Raw genomic sequence first — 17,301 nt, forward strand, 5'->3', positions numbered from 1 at the left:
CGTTATTTTCGGCTCATTAAAGATTAATCTTGCAGCGGCATTTTGGATTAATTGTAGAGGTTTGATAGAAGTGGCTGGAAGACCTGCCAAGAGAGCATTGCAATAGTCCAGCCTGGATAGAACAAGAGCTTGAACTAGGGATGGGCGATAGCACTTATTTTGTTTTCGATACGATATCGATATTTTTCAAGGCAGTATCGTCGATATCGATACCGATTCGATACTTCTGAACTAAACTTTTAAATTATGACATTTATTAAATTATTAAATTACTAAGAGTAAAATGGGTAATGATAAGCACTTAACTATGTTTAAAACGCATTTTAACATTCAATACGCCTTAATTGTAACTTATTAGGTTATATTTTTGTTTACACATGGTTCAAATATGTTTTTTGTTTACACATGATTAAAATCTATAAATACTACAGTTAAACTACAGTCACTTTAGTAAAACCATGGTTCATTTTCACGAGGGACTGCCAGTAACAGGCTGTTGCATGCATAAAATGCAACCTTTTTATTCTGACATACTTTGGATCAATACGCCTATCCCTAGCTTGAACAAGGAGTTGTGTTGCATGTTCTGAAAGAAAGGGCCTGATCTTCCTAATGTTGTATAAAGCAAATCTATATATATATCATAGTAGAATTCTTGTATTGATTTATAATTTAAGTTAAATTTCAGTACATTGTTTCAGATGACAGATACAGTATATAGATTTAGACTACTATTTAGATTGTATTGTAGCTGCTTGATTCTTCGGTTTCTTCAGAATTAAAGCTTCTTCATATATTATGCAATTTGATTCCTCCCCCAACATCTTTACAACACAAAAGCAGTAATTTTGCAGAGTGTGATCAATTGTGTCACGTGTGATTATCACTAATTTTAGGATCATTTTTTAACACATTTTAGGCTCATTTTTGACATGGGTGTGCAAAAAAAGACCCCAGTCCTTGACCTTTGACACATACACACACACACGGAGTCGGCGGGTGTTTTAGGGTTTATATGCACAACCAAATGCTGTAACAGGGGTCAGGGGTTTCTATGGAAACCGTGATTATGTTATTTGGACAAAGACCTTTCACGGTCCATCCACTCGCACTCTCTCTCCGTATCTCACCCTCCGTGTAACTGAATTATTGAAGTAAATGCACGAGCAGCTGTGATTGCTGAACAGAGACAGACAAGCAGTGACGGGAAGGTGTAGCAGAGACCAGACGCTGACGGATGACAGACATACAGGCTGAAGAATGTGAGGATTTCCTGTGCATGATTTGCATATATTTGTATGTGATTGTGTGTTTTAGCAGTCTATAGTAGTCTTAACAGTCGTTGTTCATTAATGACCCTAAATCCACCCTCCCTCCCCCTGACCGTTCCATAATCAGAGCCAAATTAATGAGTTGTTTTCCCACAGTGAGACACAAAGATGGACAGAGAGAGATGCACACTGATGGAATAGAGAGATGCGTCTATGATTGGATGATCGGGCTGTTGATTAATTAATCGCACCATAAGTATATATTTATCATAATATCAGATCTGCTGGCTTTGTATTGCGTTGCATTGTAAGATTGTGCTGTCAGGACACTTGAGCCTGAACTTGGTCTGGTGTTGCTCGATGAGTTGGGATGTGATGATTAAGCGTTGTCATCATAGGTTATAGTGGTTGAATGTTCTTAGTATGCATGCTGATACAGGACAGCGGCTGTCATGGTGGAATGTGCCATTATATGCGTCTGGTTTGTGGAAGTGTTGAACAGGGTTGGGTCGCTCCACAGGCTCATTTCACGCTGTTTTTGACTGATCCCAGTTCACCGAATCAAACATCAGCTTTTGTATTTTTAAGGTGACATTCAAATGAAGATGACTGAGATGTGTGTTAATGCATTTTATTCAGTATATTTAAACCACTGTTTGATTTTTGTAGATCTGTAGGTTTGAGTGTTTTGGTCTTGGTTTCTGTACCCCGCTGTGGAGAGTGTTTAAGTGTGTGCGTGTGACCACTGAAAGGTCATCGTGACACACACACACACACACACACACACACACACACACAGACACACACACAGGGCTGTGGAGATGTAGATAAGAGCTCACATGAGCGTTCACTAGTCAGGACAGATACACCAACACATGACCAAGGAACCCGAATTTCATTACGCTCTGTTAATACTGCATTGTCACTAATATGGTTGGGTGAATATCACTAAATGTGTCACATTACATTGTAGTGTAATGTGATTCAGGGTCTTTTTTTCATTCAAGGTTTAAAGACTGTAAAAGCGATGGATGAATTTTAAAATGATAAATATTACATTATCTTTCAAATGTTGCACACTGATGTGATGCTGTGAATGGAACCGGTCTGATTACTGTTTCGGCTGGGTTTGTTTACAGCTGACTTTGTAATGATAAGCGATGAGCTGATGTTCTGCTGTGTGTTTTCTGCAGAAACTGGCTCGTGACGCGTCAGATGAGGACTGCTTCTTTGACCTGTTGAGTAAGTTTCAGAGCAGCCGTATGGATGACCAGCGCTGTCAGCTGGATGAGCCGTCCAATGGAGAGAACGCAGGAGGAGCGGATCGAAACACACTCAATGACATGATCGGTCAGTCACAGTGTAAGATCGCACAGAATCTGCTGAAGTTTCACTAGTCCTTAAAGGGGTCATATGATGCGATTTCAAGTTTTCCTTTCTCTTTGGAGTGTTACAAGCTGTTCGTGAATAGATAAGATCCCTGAAGTTGCAAAGACTAAAGTCTCAAAAGTTACACCAAATACACAAAATAATGATCTTTAAAAAAGCATCATATGACCCCTTTAAAGGAAAAGAGATTATTACTCACCTCATGTGGTTTCAAACCCGTAAGAATTTGGAGATATTTTGATGAATGTTAACACTGCTTTATTTACATACAGTGAAAGCAGTTTATGATGCAAATTTATGATGCAAACACTTTACAATAAGGTTGCATTTGCTAACATTAGAAGTATTTTTCATTGTTAATGTTAACTAATGCAGTTAGCTAAAGCATTTCTTAATTATTTTCAATATTTATTCATATGTACATTTTAAAAAGCAACTCAAAGGTTGAGTCTGTTTATATTATCTATTAATGGACCTAAACTAACATGAGCTCACAATAAACAGTTATATTTTTATTAACTTACATTAACAAAGATTAATAAATGCAGTAACAATTATATTGGTCATTGTTAGTTAATGCATTAACTAATGTCAACTAATGGCTAGAGTCAATATTTTTAATTAATTTTTATCTTGCATTTTCTGCTTTCATTTTAAATTTAGTTAAAGTTTTAGTAATTTTGTAATATTAAAGTCATATTATTTTTTATAATGTACTACGTTTAATTTTTTTTTTTTTATTGCAACAAATGCATTTGCATTTTCTAATTCACATGAACAAGAGTTCAGTCAGGATCACTTTTGACCAAAGATTTGACGAAGCTCATCATCAGTGTGAAACGATCACAGATTAAAATCATAAAGGTTGAGTTGTTTGTGTTGTTTCTCAGATGCCAGTCTGCTGACGTCTCCTCAGACTGAAGAACTGTTCGATTTGATCGCCAGCTCTCAGAGCCGCCGTCTGGACGATCAGAGGGTGAGCGTCAGTAACCTGCCCGGACTCAGAATTACCCACAATAACCTGGGCCACCTGTGTGGAGAGAGCGACCCTCAGGAGCCCAGCGATGACTTCTTCAACATGCTCATAAAGTGCCAGGTGAGACAGAGAGCCTTCAATCAGACGCGTTGAGACTAAACATGTCTGGTGTGTTTTATCTCACAGTGACGCTAGTTCTGTTCTAAACTCTAGTGAGCTGCTTAGAAACATCTCTCTATTGCCCTGTCCACACGAACGTGGTTATTTTTAAAACCGCAGCTTTTTCGACGCGGTTTGGCCGTTCGTCCACACGCAAACGCAGCACCAGGTCACTGAAACCGAACATTTTTGAAAAAGCCTACCGGGGTGTAGATTTTCAAAAACTCCGGTTGCAGTGTTATCGTGTAGACAGCGAAACCGGAGTTTTTGGCTTGTGACGTCGGAGCATGCGCCGTTATCTCTGCCTACTGGAAACTTTTTCAGGCTTCTGATTGGCCAACATGGCTTTACGGTTGAGATTATATCGCCACCTGTTGGTTTGGCATGCTCTTGACAGTGCTTCATAGCATGCATTTGCGTTTTCATGTGGACGGAGATTTTTAAAAAAACGGAAGATGGAAAAAACTCTGTTTATAAAAAATACCCGTGTACGTGTGGACATGGCCTGTATTATGAGCGTGCTCCCAAGGCTATGAACTAAAACTGTTTAAAATTGTTGGATTGAAGCTAAAATATATGCTTGAAACAATACTTGAAAATTAACTGAACTGAAATAAAATGTTGAAGTACTACAATTACTAAAACTAAAACAAAAAAAAACAAAAAAAAAAAGTATGTTTTTGTTAAATGTTTAATGTACATTTTCGTAATTTTGTTTTGTGCTTTTGTCATTAATTTTTTTAAATGTTTCTATTTAGCTTTATTTGTGTTTCAATTTAAGTTTTCAATTTAAACTTCATTTATCACTTCAACATATTTTATTTCAGTTGGTTGCCAAGGCAGCATTTCTAATTTAAGTTGTAAAATTTCTAAAATTAAAACTGAAATAAAATAAAGCTATCTATCTCTCTCTCTCTATATATATATATATATATATATAAAATCTGGAAATAGAAAAATAAAAGCTAATTCAAAATATAAATATGAAAATAATATGAAAAATGACAAAAAAAGACTAAAATTTTAAATGAAAACTGCAAATAGGAAAATAAAAGCTAATTCAAAACATTAATAAATACTATAATAGTATATAAATAATACTAATATAATAGTACATAAATAACGTCATATACTTAAAGCAAAATCAAAGAATGAATGGGTGTCGCATCATTTTGAATTAGCCAAAATTAAATTCATTTGGAGTTTGTCTTGGTGGTTTAAACCAGCTTGCCAGCACAATCCTTCCGGAAAACATGTTAAGTTGTGAAAGATGTAAAGTTAATGGCATCACTGCTTCTGGTTATTTACTTCCCAGCACTGCTTGTGTGTAAATAGTTCAATAAAAAGAGCTCTATTCTACCTAGAGAACTGACTTTCACTGTGCATGTGTTCAGTCATCCAGGATAGATGACCAGCGCTGCTCTCCTCCTGAAGGGGGTCCGCGGGCCCCAACCGTCCCAGACGAGGATTTCTTCAGCCTAATACAGAGAGTTCAGGCCAAACGAATGGACGAGCAACGCGTGCAGCTCCAATCTTATGAACAGGAGACGGACGAGGACGAGAGAGAGCCGGGGGTCGCAGACTCCTGAAGAAACCCGGGGCCAAATGACAAACAACGAGGACTGAATGAGAGAGGACGTTTCATGGGGAACGTTTTGGATGGACTCTTTCATGAGATGAAGAAATGTGCACAAAGAGACGCATGTGAGACATGAAAACACAAGTGCCATCTCAGTATACGGTGCAGTTTTACGCCTCCTGTGCTTTACAGCCAATGATCCATGACGTTTGATAGAGTTTATATTGAATGGAGGAACAGACATTAGGGACGCAACTCTCTGGGCGAATTCACTAAGAATCAGTGATTCTGTTGTTCATTTGCAAACACTGCCTGCACTGTTTTAGCACCTGATTAACAAAAGAAATTTAACAAATGAGGTGCAAAAACATCTAAAAAATGTCTGCATCTGAACGCACAGCCAGTCATAACCATCTTTTCCATTTGATCATTTATGCATTTAGCAAATGCTTTTATCCAAAGTGACTTGCAGTGCAAAAGAGGAACAAAAGCAACAAACATCACATTATCTACATATTATAGTGATAGTTCACCCAGAAAGGAAAACATGCTGTTAATTTACTCATCCAAGATGTAGGTGTTTATTCATAAAATGCAAGTCTAACGTCACTTTGAGCAAAAAAAAAAAAAAAGAAGCATATCAGGCAACACAAAATTAATACACCTGGCTCCAGTTGATATATTGAGGTCATATGAAGCGAAATTATTGGTCTGTGCAAGAAACAACTTTATTTGCAACATTATTACCTGTAATCCACAGCCTCATGCAAACGCTATGATGTCCAGTTTGTGAACAGATCATTATTTTGAACTGTTTTTTTTTTGTGAACTCGTTCAACCAGTTCGATCTCTGTGAACCCGTGAATCATGCGAGTTCACTGAGATCGCTCTGCTGCGGCGAACTACTGCATCAGCGTCTATGGTTATACGATCTCGGATCAGTTTGATCAATTTGTAGACATTTTGTGTAATTAAAAGTATGAGTATTAGTTAATAGTCTCTTACTGGCCTGTTTAGACAAGCTCTCCATAAAACAAACAAAACAAGCCCTTGCAAATTAATAATAATTATTTTAAAGACGCATATTTTACAGACACTTCAATTTTAACGGTATTTTATTATTTTGATTGCATTTAATATATTATACTTTCAAGAAAGCATTTTCAGTGGGTTCGTAAAAGCTGTTTTATGCATGTTTTTGCCTGTGTTTTTGTTGCATTTACACACTTTTGACCAGCAGGCGTCACCAGCGTGTGGTGTTTCGAGTGCTTCGAAACAGTGAATCATTTTGCGAAGCAATTGGTTCAGTTGATTCGAAGCTTCGAAACGGTTAGTTTCTCACATCACTACTAAAAGTTACTCAATCAAAACTCACTTCGGATGCCTGACAGTCACTCCGACTGGAAATGGGGCAAAATACTGGCGTGCATTGATACACGTTATTGACTTGGTTTTGCACTAATCAGTTGTTCCACAAGGTGGCAGCACTGACCTGGGCTGGTGTTTCACAATAGAAAATGAAACTAATGGCTCGTTTCCACCAAGCGATACCATTCACAACTACTGACAATGGAAACGGAAATAATTGCGTACTGTACTGTACTGAACCTCAGTGGAAATGAGCCATAAAGATACAGAACAACAACAACAACAACAACAGATGCCTGCACTGACAAGCACTTGTGTAAGGGGGTTGATGAAGCTCTCTAGAGCGCATGTGTCGACCACCTGAATTCGCGTTCACCTCAAATGGAGTATACTTTGAAAGGCTATGCGTTCAGCGCATGCGTACAAAACTAAGGCTACGTCCACACGAAGCCAGAGCTAACCCTATCCGATCTTTTTTTCCCCCTCGTCTCAAGAAATATCTGCGTCCACACGAAACTGACACAAAACGATGTAGTATACATGCCAGGCCAGCATGTGGCGCTGTAATTCTGCCACAGAGATACACTAAAAACGGAGAAGAACACTTGGACTATGTGCATAAACCTTGCGCGCGGTATACAAACGAACATGGAACAATACATTTATTAATCTGTGTTAATGTTAGTTAATAAAAAGACAATCGTTCAGTGTTTGTTCATGTTTTTGTTGCCGTTACGTGACGTAGCGGTGTCTGACTAGCGGTGAGACGTGGGCTGATGACGTCATTGTTTCAGAAAATATACGGATTCGCTGTCCACACGAAAACGCAAGGGTGGCGTTTTCAGATTTATCCACTCTCGGACCCAGTTTCAAAAAATATCAGTTTCACTCTTCCAAAACACCGGATCCGTCTGGACGAAATGCCTATACGATACAAAATTGATGCGTATACAGCTAAACGCATCTCCGTGTGGATGGGGCCTAAGTATACTTTTATACTTGTCTATGAGTTTTTAAGTGACAGTATCCATTGACTTTAATTTTATGAGTCACCACAGTTTCAGCTATACACTTCTTTACTGTTCTACTGAAGAAGAAAGTCACCTACATCTTGGATGGCCTGAGGATGAGTGAATTAACAGCGAATGTTTGTTTTTGGGTGAACTATCCCTTTAAGCTCCAGCGACGGTCTGCTTTGTGCAGGCAATAACAGCTCGGTGTTAATTGTATCAGGGGAATGCTACTGACCTTTGAATCTGGTTGATTCAATAATATGCTTCATATTAGCACCAGGTTAAGTTGGACGGCGGGTAGATAATGCGATGTGGTGCTAATGTGGCGCAGGCGTTTAGTGAATTCGCCCTGTTGTTTCCCATGCCAGACGTTCAGATCAAGCTTCTCATTGTCATGTGATTCTCGTCTACTGCCTTAATTAGACCTGCAGACTCTGATTGTATTCTTTGATATTGTGTTTTCTGAGGTCTTCAGCAGTATTTGGTCCGTGTTCATTGACAGAGTCGTGCAGCTACAGCTGTATCTTTGACCTTCTTAATTGCAAGTGCAATTCGGTTTAGTTTTATATTGCATTTTCATTTAGCTGCTGACAGCATTGTAATATAAATCAAGACATTAGGGCTGCTTCTCTTCTTTACATTTCTCTGTTTCTTGCTATGATGCTATGCTAACTCCACAGATGTATTTATTAAAAGTGTTAAGAAATCTGTAAAAACAAACAAACAAAAAAAAGAGACTGTGAAAATACTTTTAAGTGTTGTTAATTGTGGAAAACATGTGAATGTGCACAAAAGCTAATTTAAGCCACCACTTTCATGCTTCACAGCATTTTTTGACTGAGGGTGCTTTTAGGTTTAAAATCAAATAAGTGATTAGCGAGTTTTCCATAACTGCCTCCAAATCACTGAATCGTGCAGTTTGGACTTTGATTGAATTGGTTTAGTTGTTCAGTATTTTAGTCATTTGTGGCCGACTGAACAGCAGAGTAATGGCTCACTCACACTGATGGCAGTTTCATGTAGAAGGTTTAAAAAGTCATGTTGAAATGTAAATCTGCAGTATTTTGGAAGTAGAGCAATCTGAGAAAGTTTTTGAGGATTTTTTTTTTCTTTTTGGAGCAATTATTATTATTAGTAGTAGTAGTATCATGATTGGAGGGAATGAATATTTCAAGTCAATTCACTGCCATCTTGTGGTAAAAATAAGCAAAGGCCATAAAAAATATATGATCATTTTTTGTTAACTCAAGAATGTGTTATGTATCATTCCTAAGTATTTTTGAAGTTACTTTTGTTTTAAGATAAACACCTGATTCATATTGATGAATATATTTGCGACTGATGCATGATGCGTGTAACTAACCCTCGTTTCTAACATGACTTTATCTTACTACAGTGATGAAACCTTCAGCTCACTGACTCCAGATCAATAAAACATAGGGTATATGTGATAGATTCATAATGAAATGATGTGATGATGACGTGATGAGGTTAACTATGAAACTGTATTAGTCAATTATTTAAAAATAGATATACATTTTGACATGGTTTAACTGAAATATTTTATAGTCCATCTGAATTAACTATTTCCTCCTGTATTATGATTTGCCTTCCATATGCTGTAATAAAATGTTATGTCTGAAAGCCTTTGAAAAGCCACTGCCCCAAATGTACATAACTGTTTTATATTTATTTTCTGTCCATCAATTTGGGAATGAATCCCTTGCTTTTAATAAAATGTTGATGAAAGTGATATTAACCGGTCGTCTTCTTCAACAGAGAACTATTAACACAAGTATGAGGCACTTTTGGCTCTGTTCACTGAAACTCGCTTCAAACACATTTAAAACACACATCACTCTCACCAAACTGTTTAATTTGTCTACTATCAGTGTCCAAAAGTGGACATGTGTTGTGTGGTTGGTGGTGTAGTGACTTCACCAGGTATTCAGCCATCTTAAGGGCGTGAACATGTACAGTTTGAAGGGCACTGTGGACACAAGAAATGGAAAGGAAAATGTACCCACCATTCATTGCGCATCACTCTAGCACTTCATTTTGACTAAAATAAAGGCAGTGAAAATGAGTTTCAGAACAAGTTTCAGAACTCAAAACTAACTTCCCAATTTAAATGATGAACTATTGTTTTCTAGCCTTATGAAACACCAGGATTTGAAATCAGGAGAATGGTGACGTACATGCAGCAACTTTTGTAATACAAGTAATAATAGTGCATTTAAAACTATATTCTGACAATTAAGCAATTAAGCAAGCAAAAGCAGTTACCATATTGAAACAGATTGTTGCAATTGTTGTGGTTGCATTTAGATTTTTCCTGTCTAGGGCTCAAACATATAAGGTTCTATTACAGCACTTAGCATTTAGAGTATCATAACACACAACATGCTGTAAAGGAGGGCGTGGATATGGTGTGATGAAGTAAGCCAATTTGTCACGAATGCCTTCCATCTGCCCTAGTCAGAAACTACACTTCCTAGCATCACCCCTGTCCTTCACCTGCACTCACTCGGCCATCACCCGCACCTGTTCCCCATCATCACTCCAATAAAGCCCTGCCTAAAAACACACACCACTAGCCATTTATTGTCTGGTCTCAACCAGGATTACAGACTCCTACCTGCAATCCATTGTTGGATTGCCTTCTCCTACATTAACTTCAGTGATCACCTTCCACAAACTAACCTGTAACAGTGAGTGATATTTACCTGACATTAGTGGTGTGTGTACCCCGTCCTGTCTGTCTCCCTCCTGTGTGTGTCCAGTCCCACCATCAGTCCCTACAAAACACTGTATCAATGCTCCTTCAAGTCCGTAAGACTTTTTAGTACCATTATTTACCTGCATTTCTCCATTTAACCACCTGTTCATAAATACCTGCAATAAATTTCTGTCTTCAGCCTTGTTTATACCCTGACAGAAAACCAGACCTACAAATGGCATGGACCCAGCAGTGTATTCACCTAACCACCCCGCTGACCTGCTCCTCTCTTTCTCAAAAGATGGCCACCCTTTAGAAGACTATGTGGAGGAGGTCCTCAAGCTCTCCCATCTGCTGTCCTGGAGAGATGACACCCTGAAGACTGTCGTCTTGAGTGGGTTGGATGATCCTCTCTTCCAACAATTACCAGCGGGAACTACCACCTGTACCCTGGAACGGTATTGCTGTGGCTGAGTGGTTACTCACTCACTGTAGGCGACTGAACAACAACAACATCAGGGCCACAAAGTCATAGCCTCCCAAAACCACTCTAGTCCTCCTGGTGCTGGTGGTCTTCAAGACACCATCTGCCTTGGAACTCCTCCCAAGCCCTTCTGTACCCCTTCTCACACCTGCCACTGAGCCCAGAGAGCCCCTTACTAGAGGTCTGCACAGGCTTTACACTGAAGCCGCAGCCCAACCCGACCCAACCTGTTAAATTTACAGCCCGAAACCCAAACCCGGAATAGGTCTCTCACAACATATAACATTTTGCAAGATGCTGTATTTCGGGATTACATGCAACTGCCAGTAAATAAATACGTGTAAAGTAACAGTTTCATCAATTCAATTAAAGTTTATTTGTTTAGTGCTTTTCACGATACAAATCGTTGCAAAGCAACTTTACAGCAAATTAAGTTTCTACAATATTTAGTGGTAGCTTATCAGTGGTGACTGTCAGTTAATGTACATATGGCAGTACATATGTATCATCAAGGCACAGATGCCCCCTCAGCACAAGAGCAAAAGAGAAAAAACACTTACTCATCATGAAACACTGCTGGGTTAGCACAGGTGCGACAGTCACAATTTCCATTTGAATCTTGAACTTCTAACTTAAAAAAAAAAAAGGAGTTCGCGGAAAGTGTTGCAGAACTATTTACACAAATTTATCCTTTTCAGTATGCGTTGTGAAGGAAGAGAACGGCATCGACAGTTGATGGTTTCAGCGCCGTCCTCCTCTGATTAAAAGTTACTCCAGCAGCACTGAAGTTTCTCTCGCTGCTGCTACTACTTGCAGGGATGCTGAGTATACTATGGGCCAGTCTTGACAGTAATGGGAAAACGCTGCTGTTGTTTTTCCACCAACCCAAGAGATCCCGCTCCTCTTCCATGTCGTGGTTGCGGCTGATGTATTGGTGAACTTCAACAGTTTCATTCAGGGGAACGTTTACCTACTCCTCAAACTCTGCCACTACAGTCTTGCTTCTTTTACATGCCGGTTCAACAGCTGGCTCGCCACCATTGGTAAAGCTAGCTATCCGACGCCTGGCTTCTTGGTGGATATCCTCTTTGTCAGGTTGAGACAGCATGCTAAGTTGACAGAATTTTGGCCACAGAAATATGGCAAGTTTATGCAGCTCCTTGAGATTTTGATTTTGCGATTCAACCATTCGAGATGTCGCTCACGAATAATGGCCTGGTATGGACTGTCTGAAGCCACAGGCCTGCAGTGGCGCTTAAGCTGCTCATGCCACAAAACAACCAGGTTAAGTGTGGGGTACTGGTCGCCCTCTAGTTCCATCTGAGCCTGGTAGAATGGGCAAAGAAAATCTAGCAGGAACTCAAAGACATCTGGAGATACTTCGTAGATTCTTCTGCTTTCTCCACGGTTGTCAAGTTTTTCACGAAGCTCAGCGCATGCCTCTTTAATTGAATCCAAGGTAAGGAACACAGTGCTGAACCTGGTGTCGGACATTTGTCTGACAGTTTTTGTTAACTGGTTTATTATACCTGTTTACTTGACGTATCTCATGAGTGCTTTGGCTGTGTGACCTCTGGTGCGCAGTCTCGTAGTTCGTCACAATCAAGCAGGGCCGTTTCTAGCCAATTTGACGCCCTAGGCGAAATCCCTATTGCCCCCCCCCCAATTATATATATATATATTAACTCGACAAAGCGGTCTAATAAAGGATGTATTGATCTCGTGAATTAGCAAATTTTACTATACAAATATTTTTTAATTGGATGTTAAAAGTTTATATGGGAATATTACATGACACACTGATCCTTTAACAATGCATTGGCGCAAAAAATGCACACCTTTTGGACAAATCTGCCACAAATATTTGGACAAATGTGCCACAAAAGTGCCACAAATACTGCCTAAACAAAATACTGATTTTGTGCACTTTATTTACTGTACCAATATTTTAAATTGGCCTTTGAACTTAGCTTTATTGCATTTTTTTTGTATAAAGTGCAAGGTGTTTTAGAATGATGAATTATGTGCGAGAAGCTGCTATAAAGACCTGAGACGAGAGCGCAGCATTCAAGACATCGAGTAGCGCATTTACATTGAAATACAATTGAAAAGTACAGCAGTGGAATGAAAAAATGCGTTTTGAGTGAATGACCCTACTAAAAGCTGCTTAGCAAATAAAGATGGCAGAGTATTAATAAAATATAATCGCATGTATAGCCACCAAATTCGAAAATCTGACATCAAGAAAATAAATATGTCTTAGGCAGCAGTTTTACCACAAATATAGACAAGTGATACCACCACAACCACTACCAGAGATATTTAATTGTGTCTGCTTTACAATGAAACACAAGCTCATTGCGACCGATTCCCTGACATAATATATGCATTCATTGCGACCCATTTAACAGATGCATCATTTTAAGTTAGAACAACTTGAACGGCAACAAACAATAACAATACAGCAAAATAATTAACTAACTACGATCATCTAGCCCTCTATTAAACATTAAAAAATTATTTCATCATAGCTTACTCAGTAGTGCTACATTCTTGCACTGCTTGCACGGGAATTTGCGTCAGAGATGTAACAATTAAAATGCGACTTTGTGAAACGGACTGTCCTAAATTCTTGCTATAGTAGCATCATATTAATGCATCCAGCCTATGCTGACTCTCCTGTGTCTCCGTTGGTTCCACCCAGCCCTGAATCACCAGCATCTCTGCTGGTTCTGCCCAGCCCCGAATCTCCTGTGTCTCCACTCCTTCCACCCAGTCCTGAATCTCTTGCGTCTCTATCTAGTTCCGTCCAGTCCTGAGTCTTCTCTGTTTCAGTTCACAGTCGCCTTCGGCAATGTCATTCCCGCCCAGCTTCCCTCTCTTTCCTCCTCTGTCAATTCCAGACACTTCTTCTGTCCCGTCTCCGCTAGGTCCCTTTAGCACCCCAGCTCCTTAGTCAGTGGTCCCGATTATGCTCCATGCTCGCTCATCTCCACCATGGACGGTCATCCCTCTGTCTCTGCTGGGCTCCCTCGTCCCTCTGGCTTCGTCTTGGTCAGGTGTCACCCTGGTTTTGCCATGGGATTCCAGGCCTTTGGCTATGCCTCAACCCTCCATCCCTTCGGCTATACCGAGTTACGCCTTCCCTCCTGCTCTTCTTTTACCTTGGACGCTCTGGTTCCACAGTGGCCTTCCTGGTCCCTGTCTCCGTATCAGTCCCACGAGCTGTCAGCTCCCCCTTAGGCCTCCAGATCAGTGGCGTCACCTTGGCTGTTTGTCTCCTCTGCTTTACCTGGTTCTTCACTTCCCATGGGTCCAACTCTGTCAGTTGGGTCTCTGGCTCCATCCTGGTTCCATCCTCAATCGGTTCTGCCATGGGTCCTCTTCCTGGCTGAAGTCTGGCTGGCTCTATGGTGTTTCTCTTCACCAGCTCCTCACAGTTCAGCCTCAATGCCCCATACCGTTCCTCATCAGCATCAACCAAGGCTCCTTCAACTCCATAACTGTTTTCAGTGCCATTATTTACCTGCATTTGTCCATTTAACCAGGAACTAGTGAATCCAAGCAGTTATTTATTGGTTCAATAAATACATGCTTGGGTTCACTAATTCCTCTCTTCAGCCTTGTTTATACCAGTGACAGCAGTGGGAGTTTATTTCCATTTCTGCAAGAGGAAATGCCCCTTCAAATTGAGGTTTTTTTTTTTTTTTCTTTCACAGAGTGAAAATGAGGATGGAAAATGATAATTTGTATAAATATTGGACCTTTTTTGGTGCAAAAAGTCTGCAAACTTTATAAACTAAACGTGAGAATCATAAAAAATCTGAAACTGCATTTCATGACCACTTTAAAGAAGATAATTTCACATAAACATTTATCATTCAGTTTAGGGCTTTCTAATATGACATTGAATATACTTATTGAAATGTATAGACATTAAATGAATATTCATATACTGTAAATGCATGTGGCTTTATCATATGCACATCTAATGTGTACAACATGAAAATATGGTAATATACACTACTGTTCAATAGTGTGGGATCAGTAAGATATTTAAATGTTTTTGAAAGAAATCTCTTCTGTTAATCAAGACTGCATTCATTTGATCAAAAAATACAGTAAAAACTGTGAAATATTATTGAAGGACTTTCCTTGTCCAGTTCATCCTGCCATAAAAGTTGACAAAAATCATGACTGATAATTACTGCGGACACTGAGGCTACATGATAATGCATGTGAAAATGGTCAGAATGCTGACCCTTTATCCTGAAATATACGGAAATGTCATGAAATGAGAAGCAACCAATCATGAGCTCTGATCCATCTGCTACATTTCACTCCCTCCCAGCAGCCCTCCATCTTCCCAGTGTGCTGTGCGTCAGCCTGAGCTGCTCGGCACTATATAAAGTCGCGGTGGGCAGAGGGAGGGCTGCCGTACAGCGGGTCGCTCAGAAAGACAGGAGCCAGACACACTCAGCCTTCACTGGACCACAGAGACAGACAGAGAGAGACAGACAGGTCAGTACAGACGCACTGAGAGGAAGTGCAATAATACAGCATGGAAATGCCTTATCGTGTGTGTGTGTGAGAGAGAGAGAGAGAGAGAGATTGAGTTAAGCTCTTTAAGGTCTTGCTGTTCACAGGCTGATCACGGTAAAGCTGCATGAGAATGTATTTTGCCAGCTGCAATGTCAAACGGACAAACACGCAGATGCATTTGTGTTGTTTCATCATTGCAATCGTCTTGTGTTTTCTCACGAGCCGTGCAATGCAGTGCTGATCTCACGCTCCGGAATAAACATCTGACAGAATCAGTCGCATGTTCTCCATTGTAAACACGGCCTCATTTAAGTCAAATGGAGCCGCTCTCCTCTCTTAAAGCTACAGCAGCTCCGTCACTATGGCAACAGAAGAAATGTGGTTTGGAAATGTAAAGCGGTCTTTGCTCTGGTTTTGTGGCACACAGCAGCTGCTGCCATAGTGGAACATCTTTTTATAGCGTCTCCTCATGAGCGGTTAGGTGGATGGGAGGGTCATTAATCTATATGATAGGACAGGATCGAGGTTTCCCTCATATCAATGTCACCAGAAACTGAGCACAAGGTGTCCACAGATGCGTCACATGACCCTGAGTCGCATTAAAAGGCATGCAACCAGTTCTAAATTTTGATGGCTGATTTATGAGGTCATATGTGACATTTAATCTAGTTTGCAGACACTTACTGGGATCCCATATTCCTAAAAATATGCTACTCCTGAACAGGGTACGAAAATTTTGTGTGACACTAGTAACTAACGGACGTAGTCAGACTCAATATTCAGGTCATTTCAATCTTCTTTTCTTTGATCCTATTGAAAAATAAACCGCAGAACAGAGTGGAAGACACGCATAGTAAATCTACCACGTCTCCGTCACAGTCACGAACGTGCCCATTGTCAACATATCAAAATCATTCACAATAGCCCCAATCCCTAAATACTGTTCCAGATTACAGTAGCTACAACCTGTCCACATACAAAACCTGAGTATCGGTTAGAACGAAAATTAAATATGGCTTTATTTATTCCGAAACATAAGTCGTGAAAATGTTACATTTGAAATGTTATATGTTGTATATTTTTAATTTTCATTTCATCATTCTACAAAAATGTAGCCTATTCAAGGCACTGTATTTCCTCATCATATTTACTTAAATAAAGGCTATATTACATACACTCTAAAAAATGCTGGGATAAATATAACCCAGCGCTGGGTTAAAAGGGGACAAACCCAGCTATTGGGTTGTTTTGAAAAAACAACCCAACCACTGGATCAAAACAATCCAATAGCTGGGTTTGTCCCTCTGGGTTATTTTTAACCCAACATCTTTTAGAGTGTATAACTAAAGTGTAGGCTATAAAATGATTTTATTCAGAAATGTCATGTTTGTGATTTTTTTATTTATTTGTTAATTTATTTAAATTAATAGACCTAGATATTCGGAAACGGGTGCAGTTAGTCGCCGGTGTCAGTGGCAAAATTTATAAAAATAATCAGAGGATTCTCTGGCAACAGCTGGTCTTAAATTCTTTAGACACCGCACACTACACGACATCCATAATCGGCCTGAGAGTAGTGTTCCCGGCTTTACAGAATGAACCGGATCAGTGCTTGGAACTGTCAAACTCATCAAGAATTAGGCAAAAACACATTTTATTTATTATTTTTATTTATTATTATTATAATTTTTTTTTATTTGAGATGTTTTATTAGTTTATAATAATTATAATTATAATATAATTTAATTGTATTAAAATAGATTAAACAATAATTCTTTAACAAATCTTATATTTGTATAAT

At 39.3% G+C, this 17,301-nt stretch overlaps 2 protein-coding genes across 6 annotated transcripts in view; both read left to right on the forward strand.

Annotated features, from left to right (window-relative positions):
• Nucleotides 1–5,960, forward strand: part of LOC107674924 (G-protein-signaling modulator 1-like) — a 27,887-nt gene extending 21,927 nt beyond the window's left edge. For 3 of the 4 annotated variants that reach the window (XM_016469076.1, XM_016469074.1, XM_016469077.1), the window contains exons 12-14: nt 2,465–2,633; nt 3,551–3,756; nt 5,190–5,960. In XM_016469076.1, the coding sequence (XP_016324562.1) occupies nt 2,465–2,633; nt 3,551–3,756; nt 5,190–5,384 (570 nt within the window). In that variant the 3' untranslated portion in view covers nt 5,385–5,960. The remainder of the gene's footprint in view (nt 1–2,464; nt 2,634–3,550; nt 3,757–5,189) is intronic. The other variant, XM_016469075.1, reaches the window with a different exon arrangement.
• Nucleotides 5,961–15,323: 9,363 nt separating this feature from the next.
• LOC107674927 (adenylate kinase isoenzyme 1-like) overlaps nt 15,324–17,301 on the forward strand; it is a 30,120-nt gene continuing 28,142 nt past the window's right edge. Inside the window, exon 1 of one of the 2 annotated variants that reach the window (XM_016469085.1) lies at nt 15,324–15,463. The gene's annotated coding sequence lies outside the window, so the exon portion shown is untranslated. Of the gene's footprint in view, nt 15,480–17,301 lie in introns of both variants that reach the window. The other variant, XM_016469083.1, reaches the window with a different exon arrangement.

This window comes from Sinocyclocheilus anshuiensis, unplaced genomic scaffold (assembly GCF_001515605.1).
Source record: "Sinocyclocheilus anshuiensis isolate Anshui unplaced genomic scaffold, SAMN03320099.WGS_v1.1 scaffold1045, whole genome shotgun sequence".
Lineage (NCBI taxonomy): Eukaryota > Metazoa > Chordata > Actinopteri > Cypriniformes > Cyprinidae > Sinocyclocheilus > Sinocyclocheilus anshuiensis.